The sequence below is a fragment of the Vigna unguiculata genome, chromosome 7, assembly GCF_004118075.2.
Source record: "Vigna unguiculata cultivar IT97K-499-35 chromosome 7, ASM411807v1, whole genome shotgun sequence".
NCBI lineage: Eukaryota > Viridiplantae > Streptophyta > Magnoliopsida > Fabales > Fabaceae > Vigna > Vigna unguiculata.
The window spans coordinates 28,076,760-28,093,815 of NC_040285.1; the positions used below are offsets into that span (position 1 = coordinate 28,076,760).

At 30.1% G+C, this 17,056-nt stretch overlaps 1 protein-coding gene and 1 long non-coding RNA gene across 2 annotated transcripts; both read left to right on the plus strand.

The window, feature by feature from the left end:
- The first annotated feature begins 10,052 nt into the window (after window positions 1-10,052).
- LOC114192603 lies at window positions 10,053-10,586 on the plus strand. Its single transcript, XR_003606121.1, has 3 exons — window positions 10,053-10,205; window positions 10,350-10,414; window positions 10,529-10,586. It is a non-coding gene; the product is annotated as an uncharacterized LOC114192603 (long non-coding RNA).
- Window positions 10,587-10,777: 191 nt separating this feature from the next.
- On the plus strand, window positions 10,778-15,936 carry LOC114191361 (T-complex protein 1 subunit gamma-like). Its single transcript, XM_028080531.1, is given in 10 exon segments — window positions 10,778-10,853; window positions 11,097-11,165; window positions 11,250-11,321; window positions 12,748-12,821; window positions 14,002-14,664; window positions 14,738-14,863; window positions 14,959-15,016; window positions 15,019-15,062; window positions 15,140-15,214; window positions 15,478-15,936. Coding segments are annotated over 10 exon segments (1,446 nt in total). The 3' UTR covers window positions 15,667-15,936.
- The last annotated feature ends 1,120 nt before the right edge of the window (window positions 15,937-17,056 follow it).

Consider the following 17,056-nt stretch of genomic DNA (forward strand, 5'->3'; position numbering starts at 1 on the left):
TTTCCTTTCTTCTCTCTTGTTATCACATTCCCTTCTCAATGATTTTTTTTTCACAGATTAATGAGATGGAAATTATCATCACACTTCCTTTGGAGTGAAGTACAATTCACGACTTCATGTTCTATCCCCTCTTTTTATTTATTTGAATGCTTCCTTTTGCTTTTCATACTTCTTTGTGCGTGTGTTTCGGTAGGCAAAACAATATTTGTATGTCTTTTTCCAATTATAAATTATAGTTTATTCATCGTTTATGTGTATGACACTTTTAAGAATGTATTTCACAATCCACATGATAAAATATCATGCTGTGATATTCGAAATTTGTTTCCTTTTCTATTTCTTTGTATCCACTTTAATTTTGGCTTTTTTGTCAATGACAATCTCACCCATAATTATTCTTAGATTCTTACATTTACCTTCCTATCATAACTCTATCCGATCATTAACTTTGTAAAAACAATGTTTTTTTCTTGGAAAAAATGTGCTTTGACAAGTGGTTTTTATGGTTGAATAGGAAAACATATCATCTAATGGTGGACCATAATTTGTAGTCAATGGTATAATATTAAAATAATGAATAGTATATTTTAATTTTGCTTTTCATTTATTACTCTAATTTGCACTCAAAGAATATAATATTAAAATGATGAAGGATGATGATTAAAATTTTTCATTCATTGAAATCATCACTTATGATAAATTTGATAGAATTGATTATGTGTATCTTATTGACAATTTTTTTGTCTATATGAATTAATTTATTGATATTTGCAAATTAGAAAAGCGTTAGATTAAATTATATTCAACTCTACCTATTTCATTATTTTAGTAATTATTGCTTTTAATTATTTTGTTATTAATATTTTGTTCAATCTTTTTTATAGTCAAAATTTACTTATTCAACCACTTTTGTTATCAATGTATTTTTACCTAGTGTTTCGGGTATAGGAACTCAGACCTCTACTAAAATCATTTGTTTGGTCTTTGATTCTTCATTGTAGTTATTCATTGGGTCCTCTTATCACTTGTTTGGTCCTTCCGTCAATCAATGTACTTGTTAAAAAGGTTCTAATGCTTGAGTGATCAATGATTTGATTGGTTATAGTAATAAATGTTGTAATAAATATACGAGAAAATTTTAATAATCATATCTTTGACTGACTTGTATTTATAGTTTTCTATCTAGACTTTTAATTAGGGTTGGCCTAATCATGATTCAACAAGAAAAAGGAAAAATCAACCTATAACCATAAGAGGACATCAAAATCTTGGGGCATTCTAACCATTGGCACTGCCTAAGAGGATCTGATTGACCCCGATTCATTATTGATTGTATAAATACAAACCTTTTTTAAAGTAATATCAACCGACTAGTAAGCAATCGACTTAATATGCTTTGCATTTACGTTGATCAAATTGAAACCTGACTACTTTACTAATTTTTTTATTCGACTAAGATGATTTGGTTGAACTTTTCGATAATAAGTTTAATTATGTTAATAACTTAGCACTTAGCTTTAAAAATAGAATTGAAAAGGATCTTTCCTCGTAGTTAAGGATTAATTAAATGATAAATTACAAAATGGAATAAACTACTTTAAGACTCATATCATAAAATGTGATAGAAAGTAAAATTTTAATATATCCTATTTATTATTTTAGTGCTACATCCAATGGATATGAATTGTGTTTCATTGATTGATCAATATTTTTTTTATTTCATCTTAGAATTTATTGTCTTAGAACTTAATGTTGACACAATGACTTAAGACCGATACAAAATAACATTTATTAATATTATTAATTGAATAATATAATAAATGTCTATCTAAAGTTGCAAAAAGGGGTTGAATTGTGTTTGTACACAACTTTTGCACTTAAAAGTTTAGTTTTTTCTTGTGAGAGAAACAAAAATGATGTGAAATCAATTTTTTAAAGGATTATTTTTTTTTCTCTTAACTATAATGAAAATTTGAAATTGGTCATTGTTCAAAACTTGAACCTTTTTTGATCTCTTAGTTTAGAAATTATTGTATATACTCTCTCCAACTCAACGATATTAAATTTTCTTTGATGTGTCAATGATGTTTCTCTATGACGTCTACATTGTTTACATGATGTTAACTTTATTAAAAATTTATAAAATCATCGTAAACATGGACAAACCTTTGTTATGGGAGAGTCGTAAATCCTCCAACTTTTTGAGATATAGTTTTTTTTTATATATGTTTTAAAATAATATTTATATATTATTTATATAAATTTGAGAAAAATCTTATTTTCAAAACCTGTTTTATTTCTTTGGAACTCTTTTCTCTCTTTCTCCTCTTTATTAGTTTCTCTCTCTTCCCCTTCCTTTTTAGTTTCCCTTATTTTTCTTTTTTCCTTTTTTGTCTAGTACATTCATATTTTTTTCTACTTTTTCTTTCTATCTCAATTTTTATTTTCAATCTCTCATCTTTTTTAAAATTAAATTATATTACGATGAAATTGAAGACTTTAGGAATATTTTGAATGGATAAATTTATCCCTTTGAGTAAGTTCACTTTTTGCTATCTTTTTTTTTTTTAAACAATTTGTCTACCTCTTACATATAATAAAATTGTGTATTGTGTATACTGAACAGTAATAAAATTACATTTTCATAAATAGGTAAGAAATGATAAATTTATATTAAAAAAATTGTGATAAAGAATAAAATAATTAATTCATTTTTTCAAGAGGGAGACTTGTGATGAAGATAAAAAAAATGCATCTACGTCAGCTAAATATGAAAAACTATTTTATGTGAGTCAAATAATTGAAGAAAATGAAAAAGATCTCCCTAAAGTTTATAAAGTTACGTATGATGAATTTGAAAGTTCTTTAGAACGTGATATAGGAAAGCGTCCTCAATTTTTGCATAAGTTTATTACTTGATTGATGAATTACTTTGACTTATCATGACTTTTCCAATTTCTACAGCTACAGCTGAAAGATCGTTTTCTGCAATGAAAATAGTAAATAACAGGTTGAGAAATAAGATGGAGGTTGAATTTTTAGCAAGTAGTATGATAGTCTATATTGAAAGAGATATTTCAACAAGTTTTAGTTTTGATTCAATTATTGAAGATTTTAAATTATTAACGATTTCAAGTAATTGAAAGAGCGTAGAGTACCACTTTGACTAAATGTAACTTGTTTCTTTTTATATACTGTTTTGATAATAAACTTTATGTTACACTTTCATATAAAATTTAATTTGGCACTCCTCAATTTTTTTTCCAAGTTCCTTGTAAAGTACCAGGAGTTTTCAAACTAGCGATAAGTATCAAGGATTTGCAAATCACATGTAAGTAACGAGGATCGTAAAATCACAAATAGGTATCGCGGTTACAAAATCACATGTAAGTCATGCTTCCAAGAATTAGTAAAAATCATCGGTAATTCATCAACAACAATAGTTTTACCTAAAGAAAAACAAATAATGTTTAACATGTTTAGAAACACCAAATATAATCCTAGTTAAAAATTATTTATCATGTAATGTAGACTCTATTGACAAATGTTGAAAATACATTATATGAAACTTCAAAAGTAATTGCATTTAAATATGTTTTTAATGAAATTTGATATAGTATACTAGTAGATGTTATGTCATTTATTCAACATGTAAATAAATGTTGTGTCGTTTATTAGTCATGCAATGCTTAATATTTTATTTGATGTTTCAAAATATGGTTATTAGTGTTATTCATCGTAACAATGCTTTTTTATCCTTTTTTTTATAACATTATTGTTTCATTAAGTTTTATTTAATGAAATTGTTCTCATTAAATATGTTAGATAATAAATATTTTAAATGATATTGATATCGTTGAATAAGATGAGAATGAATATTTTATTAAGTTTTGTAACTATGTTTAATAAAGACGAAATCTTGGAGAAGAGGAACAAGGTATGTGCGTTCTACTACTATGAAAGGAAACACAAACTCACAAATATGCTATAGTTATAATTCCTAAATGTTTTTGCATCCCCTAATGTTTATAGTATAATTTTTGTCTAAATAAATTCATTTTCTTCTCTAAAACAACCACCATCAAACCATCAAGAACAACAAAGAACAATCCAGAAATTTTGACCCTTTTTATTGTTACTAACTCCCACTTCGTTATAGGTTGTCTACTTTAGACATGAAATTTCTAAAAACAAAAAATATAAATGAAATTTAGCAAACAAAACATGTAATAATTATAAATAAGAGTGAGAAACAAACATTCTCCTAAAATAAGGATTAAAAAAATATTCATCCTCTTAATGAGTTGGGAGTCCTAAAAAACCCAATAAATATATTGGTCCTTCTCTATTTTTATAATTTTTAAAATGACCGATAAAGACGACTTTGCTTATTTCAAAAATCTTAGAATAAATTAGTTTTAAATTCTTGTATATGTAGTAGTGGTGGAATTTGACCAAAAATTATAGGAGGCTAAATTATATTTGTTATATATGAATTATTATTTTTTAATTTAAAAAATTAATTTCTTACATCATTTTTTATTCAAAATAAGCACTCATGACAATATAATCCAAACAATATAATAATAATATATCTGAAAAAGTAACATAAAGTTTATCATCAACAATAATATATAAAAAAAACAAAAGTTACCTTTAGTCAAAATGTTCCTCCAACTTTTAAAACCTATAAAAAAACATTCAAAAAGTTAAAACATGTTAATGACAATCAACTTATTGCCAATTAGAATTCAATGAAAATAAACTCAATTACTTGTAACAATGAAAACATCTGAGTCAGGTCATCCGCTTGGTTTTATACTAAAAAGATAGCACGGTAAGCAATATGTAGCATCTTTTAATGACAAATACTTTAACCATGAAGGAAATAAGTTAAACCATGTGTACTAAAATCTTCTTGGATGATCATCTTTACCAGACAACGGATAATTTTCTAGATGCATTTGATATGGATTCCATTTTAGATAAGTCTTTCGTACCTCATCAATTTGAGGTATTGTCAGATTTGAAGACGCTTCTCCAGATCATGTTCTAAAGTATTTTCAAATTCATTATATGTAACTTTAGGAACTTTAGAGAGTTGTTTTTCGTTTTCTTCAATATTTGGATTATCATGAAGTTTCTTAATTTTAGATGACGTAGATGCATTTTTTTCATCTTCATCACAAGCCTTCATCTTGAAAAAAGAATAATTTCTTTTACTCTTTATCATAATTTTTCTAATATAAATTTGTCAATTCTTTTTACAAAAAAATAAAATAAAATTATGAATATCCCAAATTAAATCTTAAAAACAAGACTAATATTTTAAGAAAACTATTAACTTCTAAATGATTAGCTTCCTTTATCTTAGAGTATATTCCTAATCTTGCTCTTCCCTTACACAACTTCAAAGCCTAAAATAACTCTATCTACACAAAGAAGAGTTTGATCAACAATTAAAACATGATTTTATGATCTCTAACAGATAGAGATATGCTTAGAGCATAGAAAAGTCACATACAAAAAGAAAACAAATTACTTAAAGAAAGAAGGGAAAAATAAACTTACTCAAAAGAAGAAATTGTTCAGTCCAAAATGTTCATTAACTCTTCAATTTTGTCGTAATACAATTTGATTTTGAAAATAATAAGGAAATGATGGTGAAGATTGAGATAGAAATAAAATGAGAGAAAAAGATGGAAGCATGGAAGAGAAAAACCAAATAAAAAGTATAAAAAATTATAATAGAGAAAAAATGTGATTTTTAAATTTAAAAAAAAAATCAAACTAAATTAATATAAATAAGGTAATAATATATAAATAAAGTAGTAATATATAAATAAAGTAATAATATATAAATATATTTTTTTAAAAAATATAAAAAATAAAATAAAATAAAAATCAATTAATATAAATAAAGTAATAATATATAAATATTATTTTTGAAATAAATAAAAAAAAAAACAAAAAAAAAAATGGTTGGAGGAGCCGTGGCTCTCCTCTATCATAATCTTCTTTCGCCTCTGCATATAAGAGTTGGTGTTTGTTTGTGTGTGTTTTTTATGTTAGTAAATATATATTATATTAAAAATATTTAAATATTTTATACTAAAAAAATATTTTAAAAAATAATTAATATTTTAAGTTTATAATTTTTTAATAAAATAAATATGTGTGTCCTCAAAAGTGTGTAAAATGCTTCAAGTGCAATAATTTCAAAGGATATACGTTTTCAAACTCTAAAAATACTTGTTCTCAAAGGTCATAAAGGAGGGGGATGTGCCACCAAAAGTAAAAGACACTCATATTAAAGTTAATTTGATGTATAAAAAGTAAATACTAATGAATAGGAAATTGATGTACTTCGTATGTCTTTTATATGATTATATACGGATTTTACTTAATTAGGCTTTGATCCAAATTATTAGATACTTAATAACTGCGTTGTTGGTGTGGGTCAGGTACATATCGTCCTAAAAGATCAATATGTACCCAATCAGACCTTATACTCCATAAAAACACTCTAATCTTATGCAATACAATAATTAAAGATACAACGACAACGAGGATAACACTAATAACATGATGATTTATTTTTTACTGCTTGCATAAAGCCAAAAAAGAAAAGAGAAAGTTGTTTTGAAAGTATACTATGAATGTCACAAACAATTTACCTAGAATTATTTTATATTGACATCATTTATTCAAATAAAATTAAAATATTTGTATTCATTATCTACGTATTAAAGATACGCATTTCATATTTATTAGAGATTTTACTTTTATATATATATATATATGAAATAGGATTTTTATCTACCTCTACTTGTAATAACACAGCGGTGCCCATCATGTTTACCACAGCAGTCATGCTCACCCGCTATAATTCTCAGAGGAGAGAATTTTTTTTTCAGTCTTTTCACTTGTTCTTGATATTTTTTTATTATTAAGATATTCAATATTTCTTGTAATTATTAAAAATTTATGCAATATATAATTTTTGTTTTTTTTTGTGTGTAGTGCTACGAATAAATTAGTTTCTAATTTTTGTTTTTTTGTGTGTGTAGTGCTACGAATAAATTAGTTTCTACTCGAGGATCCGTGACAAGAGAAAAGAAATAGTCATAGAAATCAAAATTCTAAAAATAGTCACATTATGTATAATTTTAAGCAATTAAAGTATGGCATTCAAAATTCCATCATGATTAAGAACAAGATGAAAAAAAAAACAGAGAACTAATAACTAACTCTATTATTGACTTCTTAAATCATTGATTCAGTACAAATGAACATAAATAAGCAAATTGAAGCGAGAAAATAGGGTGAATAACCATTCGTTTCAGTTTTGCCAAAAATTGAAAAAGTGAAAGTGCTCGTTCTCTCCCTCACTCTTTTACGTACTAGCAAGGCCACACCACCAATCTGTTAGTTGTTAAACCCGTCGTCACTTTCCTTCAAACCCTGTTAAACGCTCTTTAACACATGCATTTCTCTCTCTCATCGCAATTCTCACTCCTCTCTTCAACACTCTTCTCTGTTCTTCTACATTCGCCCTATGCACGAACTCGAATCTTCTAACTGAAACCGTGTGTGTCATTGCAGCGTTTTCTGCTTCTAACAACTCGTTCCTATCGCCTTCAAGCTCCAGAGCATGCAGTCGCCGATTCTAGTTCTCAGTAACTTCTCTTTCTTTTTCGTGGATTCGTTTTGTTCTTAATGCATTTCAATAATCTCATTTTGCATAAGAAATCATTTTATTAGAAGAGAAATAAAATAAATACAAGAAAATACATAAATAACTCTACAGTTGTCCGCGTGCTCTGTAAAGTCTGAAGATAATTGAATTGATTTAAACTGTTATTTGTTTTGCTGGAAACTTTTGTCGTTTTATTTTTTTTATTTCAATTTCGAAGCACTGTCTTCGTTTTTTTCTAAGAAGTTGGACGTCTTCAGTTTCCGTGTGAAATCAGTCAAATAAAAATAACGTACCGTTTCCCTCTCGGTTATTTTTTTAATTTTAATTTGTCCACTGAACTTCAGTGCATTGCTTGTACCTGGTTTTTGTAAATTAAATAAATTAAGATAGAGTATCTTTGGTGCGTTTTTAACATTTTGTAATGTATTGATTCACTCATCGAATGTTTGTTTACATTGGACAGAGGATTCACTGAAACGTGAGTCTGGAACCAAAGCGCAACATGCGAATATTCATGCAGCAAAGGTATGAAGCGTTAGAAATTACCAACTATTCTATGGTATTTTTTTTTTTTTGCATGAATCTGTTATTGACATTTTACTTTGTGAGATTCCTCCTTTTAGGGAAACTTAATTTATAAGTTTAAAGGATTGAGACAAGCCTAAAAAAGTGTCTAATGATAGATATTAGTAGATAATATATACAAAAAAAATGCTGCACTGCAACAAAGCGACAAATCGTCTCTAATTTATATCAAAGAGCCACCGTTAGCGAAGAAATATGGATGGAAAAATTGCATCCAGTTACTGAAAAAGGTAATGAGGATAAATGAGAGTGGACTGGGATAGAGAAAAACTCGAGAGAGCCACTCTCCAGTGCAAGAGAAAGTAAAACAAATGCATAGCGATCCCGACCTCTTTGAAAAAAATTCTGGAGAATCATTTTATTAGAAGAGAAATAAAATAAATACAAGAAAATACATAAATAACTCCATGTTTTCGACCCCAAGTATCCACATTCTCTCTAAAGCAATAAATAAGGATAAAAAGAGTCAAATACACCTTGAAGTATCTTTGACTCGGGACGAGAGCATCATATATTTAGAGTCCATTATATAGTCACTAATACTCATCCCTTGGTTATCTTAAAAACTCTCGAGAATCACTTTATTAGAAGAGAAATAAAATAAACACAAAGAAACATATAAACAACTCTCCCATGCCCTTTGACCCCATGTACCCACATTCCACAACGCTCTTATCACAAGAGTATAAGAAATAAGAAGAGTCAAATACAAGCTTGAAGTGTCTTTGAATTGGGGTGAGGGACATCATAAACTTAGAGCCCATTATATAGTCACTAACACTCATCCCTTGGTTATCCTAAGCGATGTGAGACTTTTCAAGACATGTTATTTGAATCCGCCCAACCTATATTTGCATGTGGCATCAATTGTCCCGTGGCAGAGACCAAGTGGACCAGATCACAAACGAATCTTGACGCTTGGACGGTTACACTGTTAAGTAAAAAGAGTTGCACTTTGACTATTAAGTATAGTTTTTGGCCTAGTGTTAAGCAATCATCCTAACACAACCCAAATCTTCTGGTTTGCTTTTTTATTTATCCACATATTGGTAGTGCTTGGCCTTGCCTTAGCTTCTAGTTCATGGCCCAGAAGAGATCCCTTACCTTGGCTGGTTTCCAGTGGTGACTCATTTTGACCCTCCAAGTTCTCAGATTTTCCATCGTACAATCCACGCTTTGTCATAACAGAAAGTCTTTCTACCTATTGTCCTTAAGGGGAAGTAATTGTTTATGTTTCAATTTCATCCTTCTCAAAAGGTTGAGTTGGTCATACTCTGAAGTGTGCTTAGAGTTTGTGAAGTGGCATGTTTGGTCTTTCCTTTTAATTAAATTTTTATATCTATGTGTAATTTAATCATCATTGTTGGAGAATAGAGTTTAGAAGCTTATGAAGAAAGATGACTAGCCTCTTGAGGAAAAAAATTGTAACGCAAGCTTATCTCATATTTAGGAAAAGTGACTGTAAACATCAGACTATGAAATTTGACAGGGTGACTTCCTAGTTGTGCTGAACATGTGTTTAGTACCCCATTTTCCTCTCTTAGTTTATTTTTCAGGATTCTGTTTCAAAAATTTGTAGTTTTAAACTTTGCCCTTATTTTTGGGATGAACTCTTCATGTTTTGTATGTATAATTCCAAAGTAGTAATAGTATGTTTTTTGTTTTCTCCTTTATTGGAAGGGCTATGTAATCATAGATGTTCCAAGCACTTATTGAAGAAAAATAAATATTTCAATATATGTGTTTATGGCAAAACTTAAAACAAATCCGCATATTGTATCCTTTCAGTCATGTAGTTCATCTTCTTGTCAACTCTCTAATGCTTCTAATATGATTGATGTCTATCAGGCTGTTGCTGATATAATTCGTACAACCTTGGGACCCAGGTCCATGTTGAAAATGCTACTTGATGCTGCGGGAGGTTAGTGTATTTATCTTACACAATTTTATATTATTGATGATTCTTGTGAGCTGTACCCTTTTTTAATCATTAATTGTGAAGAGAAAAGATTTAACGAGTCATGTCTACAATGCCTTGAAGTCTCTACTTTTTTGGTGTGGGCAGTGGGGGCTCTTCTAACTTGAAAAGGTGATTTCTTTAGTAAACATTGTCTGTGGATTGTGCAGGAGGTATAGGTTCTGATTTAAAAATTGGTTTTTGTTTAGTGCTTATGGCAATGTCTAATTTGCAAGGGTTATTTTTCAATCTATTTTCCTGACCCCCAATTTCCTTGTAATTAATAGGTATTGTGGTGACAAATGATGGAAATGCTATCTTGCGTGAGATAGATCTTGCTCATCCTGCTGCAAAGGCATGGTTTATCACTCTTCCTCCACTACTTTGACATTTGCTTGCCTTGCAGAAATATTGTTATAAATCAGTTTAGACCATTTCTTTTGAGAAAATCTAGTGTTATGTCTCCTTGTTGATCTTTAAAGGTTTAATTTCTATTTGGTTTGCTATTTTCAAATGTCGCTCTGTTATTTGAATGGATGCAGTCTATGATTGAATTGAGTCGCACCCAAGATGAAGAAGTTGGAGATGGAACAACATCTGTCATCATTCTTGGTATGTTTGGAGCACTTGTATACTTTTTGTCATCCTATGCTGGAAATCTCTTTATAATTGATAATTGATTATGAAATTGAAACTTAAGGGTGAATGTTCCACATATTTGTTTTTGCTGTATTTTCACAGTTTAGTAACAATTAATGGCCCGGGGTTGATGAATTATAAATTTTGTTATGTGCTTAATGGAGGGACAGATCTTTATTTGATTTACTGGGCTATATGTTGTCTCCCCACTTGCAGCTGGTGAGATGCTTCATGTTGCTGAAGCACTCATAGATAAGAGTTATCATCCTACAGTTATTTGTCGAGGTAATATAAGTATTAACCAGTGGTTCTTTTCTAAAAGGATAGCGTATTGTATATGATGACTTTATATAACAATGTTTTCTGCAGCTTATAATAAAGCTTTGGAGGATGCCATTGCCGTCCTTGACAAAATTGCAATGCCCATTGATGCCAAGGATCGTAAGTTTTGATACTACTTTTCCCCTTTCTTATTCCAAACGATTTGCAGAAATTTACATTGAGCTGAGACTTTTCAATAATGTACCCCACTCATTTCGTTTGTAGAAGGAGTTTCTTAATAGGTGGTTGTTTAAATAGTTTCTAGAGTTGGGTGGGACTTGAAAATTTTACGGACCTCCCCAACAGTGAATGAAATCGGGTTTACCAGAATCCTCTGGCAATTTGTAGTAACATAATAATAATAATAATAATAATAATAATAATAATAATAATAATAATAATAATAATAATAATAATAATAATAGTAATAATAATTACTAGGAAGACCATGGACTTACAAGAAAACTGCACTATTACCAAATTGATATTGTTTATATTATTCATTTGGTGAGTTGGTCCCTTTCTATATTAGGATGATATTTGCTTGACGGGGTGACTTTGTTCTTGTGGCTTAAAGCCATATAAACATCGGTATAACCCTTTTGCCTACCAGAGGCGAATTGCTAGATTCAGCTTCTGGACTTCATGCTTGATAGATTTGCTTTTAACATTTTTCGGTAATTGAATTTTCATCTGGTGAGACTCATCGCTATTGCAGATAAATTTTTTTGCTAAAATTAAGGTTACTTCTGTAAATATAGATTAAACAAATAAACTAGTGAAGATAAAATTCAACAACAATAAATTTTAAGGTAATTAATATAACATTATAGGGGTAATTAATTTTCATGATAACAGTAAACATTCTATTGTACATAAAAATGGAAACAATCACATTGAAAAGTTAATGATTAGCATTTATTATAACTACAGCACGAAAATTTCAATTTTAAATTGATTTGCCTATTTAAGAACATCGGAATCCTAAATTGACATTCAATGCCTTTCCTATTCCTATAAAAAAAAATTCTTCTTACAAGATTGAAACTAATACTTTTTCCTTATAGATGATTTGTTTTAGTTTTTTTTTTTTTTTTTTTGCTTTTAAATTAAGATTACTCTGTGCACTAATTTGGTTTTAGGTCTTTCTATTTATTTATTTATCCTTTTAAATTTGAATCTAATCAGTTGAACAAATAAAGAAAGGCTATTATAAAAAGTATTCCATGTTGCTTTTTCACGAGTTACTTCACGTGCTGGTTTGAAGATACTAATAACATACGAGAAAGGACAAGTATTCAATGTGATTTCAAATTTGGTTTACAAGAAAATTTTTTAGAATTTGAAATAATTAAGGCATACTTAAATCTGTTATATCTTTGATTTGATGTTGTCTCATTATTGATTTTTTTTAATTCTTTACAATTTTACATTTCTATAAATATCTATGCATAGCACAGGTCCATTATCCACTAAATAAATATGCATAACTGCTGATATTTAGTTTCTTTTTAGATACACAATCTTAATGTAAACAAAACTGCAGGAGGTACTATGCTGGGGATACTCAAAAGCTGCATAGGTACCAAATTCACTAGTCAATTTGGGGATTTAATTGCTGTGAGTATCTTGTACACTGTGGGCAAGATTTTTATGTTTCAATTTGTCTTTTTTGTTATTTTATCTTTATTTCTGACTTGTGAAAATTTAGTGCATGGGAAAGATGGATATACACAACATTAGTAGATATTGCAAGTTGTCAAGTGTTATATCTTTGTGTTACTTGAAATGAAAATGTATCAATGTTGTCAAGTTGTCAAGTATATAGTTTCTTGATGGACAAGTAGACAAGGTTAAATGATGGACATATTGAATTATTGAGATGTCTTTGTCTATGCATTCATCTCTAGTAGTGTATTTTCTTGTATAAAATTTGTACATATACAGTAAATTCTTACAAAGTGGTTTAAACCCGATTGAACTACAAAACCATCTTGTAAAGTTTTGCTAATCAAAAAAAAAAAAACCCATCTTGTAAAGTGATGATTGTCCTTATTTATATTCTATATTTTAACACTTATCTTAGTTGATGGGGGTTTTGGATTTTTCCAAATACATCCTTCACTTCCAACATATTGAGCTTGTAGGTGTGTAAACATAATGAGAGACCTTTTAATGGATTTAAGATAGATTCTAATATTATCTTAGAAAGTGTGTTTAGACTAAACTCAATCCTACACCATCAGTTAAAATTGAGGACTCTTCCTGCTTATCTATTGCATTTTGACACTATGCTTAGTTGATGTAAGACTTGCTTTTTTTTTCCAATATACCCCTTCATGTTTAGCACTATTGGACGTGGTACGGGGATATAATGGTGAGTGGCCATTTGAATGAATCGTAGATAGGCTAACCACTTTGTAATATGGTATAAGAGCGTATCCTAACATTAGATTTATTCTTATCCGTTATCAAACTGCTGTAATCCTCTGCATCAGTAAGAGTGTTGCATCTATCAAATATATGATCAAATTATATTATATAAGTGAGTGAAAAACTTATCTTATAAGTTGATTTTGTAGTTGATTTTGTAGGATTGAATTACCTAAACCATTTTGTAGTAGAAATGTAACATATTTTGCATTATCTACTCCCCTTCTTCTCATTGTTTTATCATTTTCTTTTAATGAATTGGATTATAATTTTGACTGTGTAAATGATTGTTGTAGTTTTTATGAAACAGGTTAACACCTTTTTACCCATTCATATTTTTGCATATTCTACTTTGTTTAACTTTCAGGATTTAGCTATTGATGCTACTACCACAGTAGATATTGATCTTGGCCTAGGTTTGAGAGATGTAGATATTAAAAATTATATAAAAGTTGAGAAGGTCCCTGGTGGGCAGCTGGAGGATTCAAGAGTTCTTAAAGGGGTTATGATAAACAAAGATGTGATTTCCCCTGGCAAAATGAAAAGAAAGATTGTTAATCCCCGTGTCATTCTTCTTGATTGTCCTCTTGAGTATAAAAAGGGTGAAAATCAAACAAACGCTGAACTGCTCAAAGAAGAAGACTGGAGACTCCTATTGAGAATGGAAGAAGAATACATTGAGGAGCTCTGCATGCAGATATTGAGGTTTAAACCGGATTTGGTAATTACAGAGAAAGGCCTTAGTGATTTGGCATGCCATTTTCTGAGCAAGCATGGAGTTAGTGCAATCAGAAGGCTGAGAAAAACTGATAATAATAGAATTGCAAAAGCATGTGGTGCTGTTATTGTGAACAGACCAGATGAATTACAGGAGTCTGATGTTGGTACTGGTGCCGGATTATTTGAAGTTAAGAAAATTGGAGATGAATTTTTTGCATTTATTGTTGAATGCAAAGACCCCAAGGCTTGCACTGTACTACTGAGGGGTGCTAGCAAGGATCTCCTAAATGAAGTTGAAAGAAACCTCCAGGTAAACAGACTATTGATCTCTACTTAGACCTTTGCGGTTTGATCATTGCTTTCTAAAGTTTTTGCCATGACAGGATGCCATGTCCGTAGCAAGGAACATAATAAAAAATCCAAAACTTGTTCCTGGAGGTGGTGCTACGGAATTGACTGTATCAGCGACGTTGAAACAGAAGAGTTTATCTGTTCAAGGTATAGAGAAGGTGAGTGTGATAGTAACTGTCTACTAATACTATTTTTTGTCTCCTGGTAGTTTGCCCACGGTTATTCTCATTTTGATGTTATTGTCGACTAACAGTGGCCTTATGAAGCTGCTGCCATTGCTTTTGAGGCGATCCCCCGTACTTTGGCACAAAATTGGGAGTAAATGTCATCCGCACTATGACCGCACTGCAAGGAAAAGTTAGAATTTTTTCTGTTACAGCTGTTGATGATTCTTTCTCTGATTATGTTTGATATTGGTGTTTTTTGGAATATAGCATGCAAATGGAGAAAATGCGTGGATTGGCATAAATGGAAATACTGGGGACATCACTGACATGAAAGAATGCAAGGTGTTTTTATTTGTAAATCATGCAAAAGATTGCCCAATCCACCAATTACCTTTTTTTCCCACCAAAGTTAGTTATCATTATATTAGAATTGAACTAACACGATTCGGTTGTTCCCAGAAGACAACAGAATAAAAAAAAGTACATTTTTATTCCCATTGCTTCCCTCCCCCACTTAATACAAGCTATGTTGCGTTCTTTGATCAGTTGATAAGCATGGATTGTTGGGTGAATTGTGAAGATGTTTTGTTGTAATGTGATTTTAGATCTGGGATGCATACATTGTGAAAGCGCAGACATTTAAGACTGGTATTGAAGCTGCTTGCATGCTTCTGCGGATTGATGATGTGGTGAGTGGTATTAAGAGGCAGGCCCCTAGAGCCGGCCAGGCTCCTTCAAAGCCTAAGATTGAGACCGAGGCAGATGCTGACAGTGAGCTAATTCTTCCTGATTGAGAACATAGAACAGCATTTTCTTTGATACTAAGAGTTGAAGATGTGCTAGGTTCTTGTTGACTATTCAAATCTAATAATCATTCTTCTTGTTTTGGGTCTTGGTAAGCGTGTAACAGCCTGCATACCACATGAACACATTGTGAAGCAGTGAGAAGTGTCAGTATTTTCTGGTTCATCAATTGGTACTCAGGGTCCAGGCAATTATTTAACAAGGTTAATATCTACATAGTATACACTGACAATTAGATTTATCATACAATTTTATCCTTGAAAGTATCTATAGTTATTTGGATTACTTGACGTATAATAAATGAGTTTTTGAAAACTTGTTAACATCTACCATGGTATTTTGACAACTTTTCACAAGAATATGTGTATGATTAACTTAGTCTAGTACCTTTTTGTAATTGTAACTGTTTCAAAGTTTAGTTCCTGCATAAAAAAATGTAAGTTTTAGTTGTTGAAAGGAGGAACCTACTTTATCCAATGAAGCTAATTTTGATGATGTCCAAAGTCATATAAACACCTTGTGTCATTGGTGTAGGTTTAGTCTTGAACTTATCATTTGTATAAGTGATGCATACCTAAGATTACATGTAAGGCAAGCTTGAACTATATAGATTAGGTGTCAAACTCTTGAATATGTCAGATGCAGAACTTGTTAATGGATTAGATATTTAACTAATGGATTATCAGAAGACACTGCACTAATGTAGTGAAAATTCACCCATGATAATCGATTAGGAAAATTCCCTAATCCACTAATCTCATTAGCAGAACTCTGATTTAAAAATAGATATGAAATCAGTTTGATGAGAGATTGAGATACGCAGAGTTCTTGCATTCTTGGGAGATCATTCCATTGGCATTCAAGAAGATTGATGATGGATTCAATCTTGGTTGGTCAAGCTGACATTAGGATCAAGTGTCACATATGCACATTCATTAGGTGAATTCGTTCCTTATTCTCTTTTGAATTGTATTTTTGTTCACTATTGATTCACTGTGTGAGTGAAGGTCTAGTTGCACTTGTGTGGAGACATTACATCTAGGGGGAGTTCTTGATTTTTAGATCAAGCTCTTTAGTCTTTAGGGTCTTGAATTATATAGGTGATCTTATAATTTTTGTAACTGTACTAATTTAGTGAAATCTTCCTAAGCTCGGGTTGCTTAGAAGAAGAATAGACGTATATTCATTTTGAATCGAACCAGTATAAAAATTGGCGTGTTCTCTTATTTCTTTCATCTTTGATGCCTTTCCTAATTGATTGAATTCGTCCATTATATACAGATTGGAAAACTGATTATTTGGTTATAAAGATTAAAGATAGTATTCAAGATTCCCTTAAATTCAGTTAAAGATTAAATAACCAATTACTCCTCTTGATTG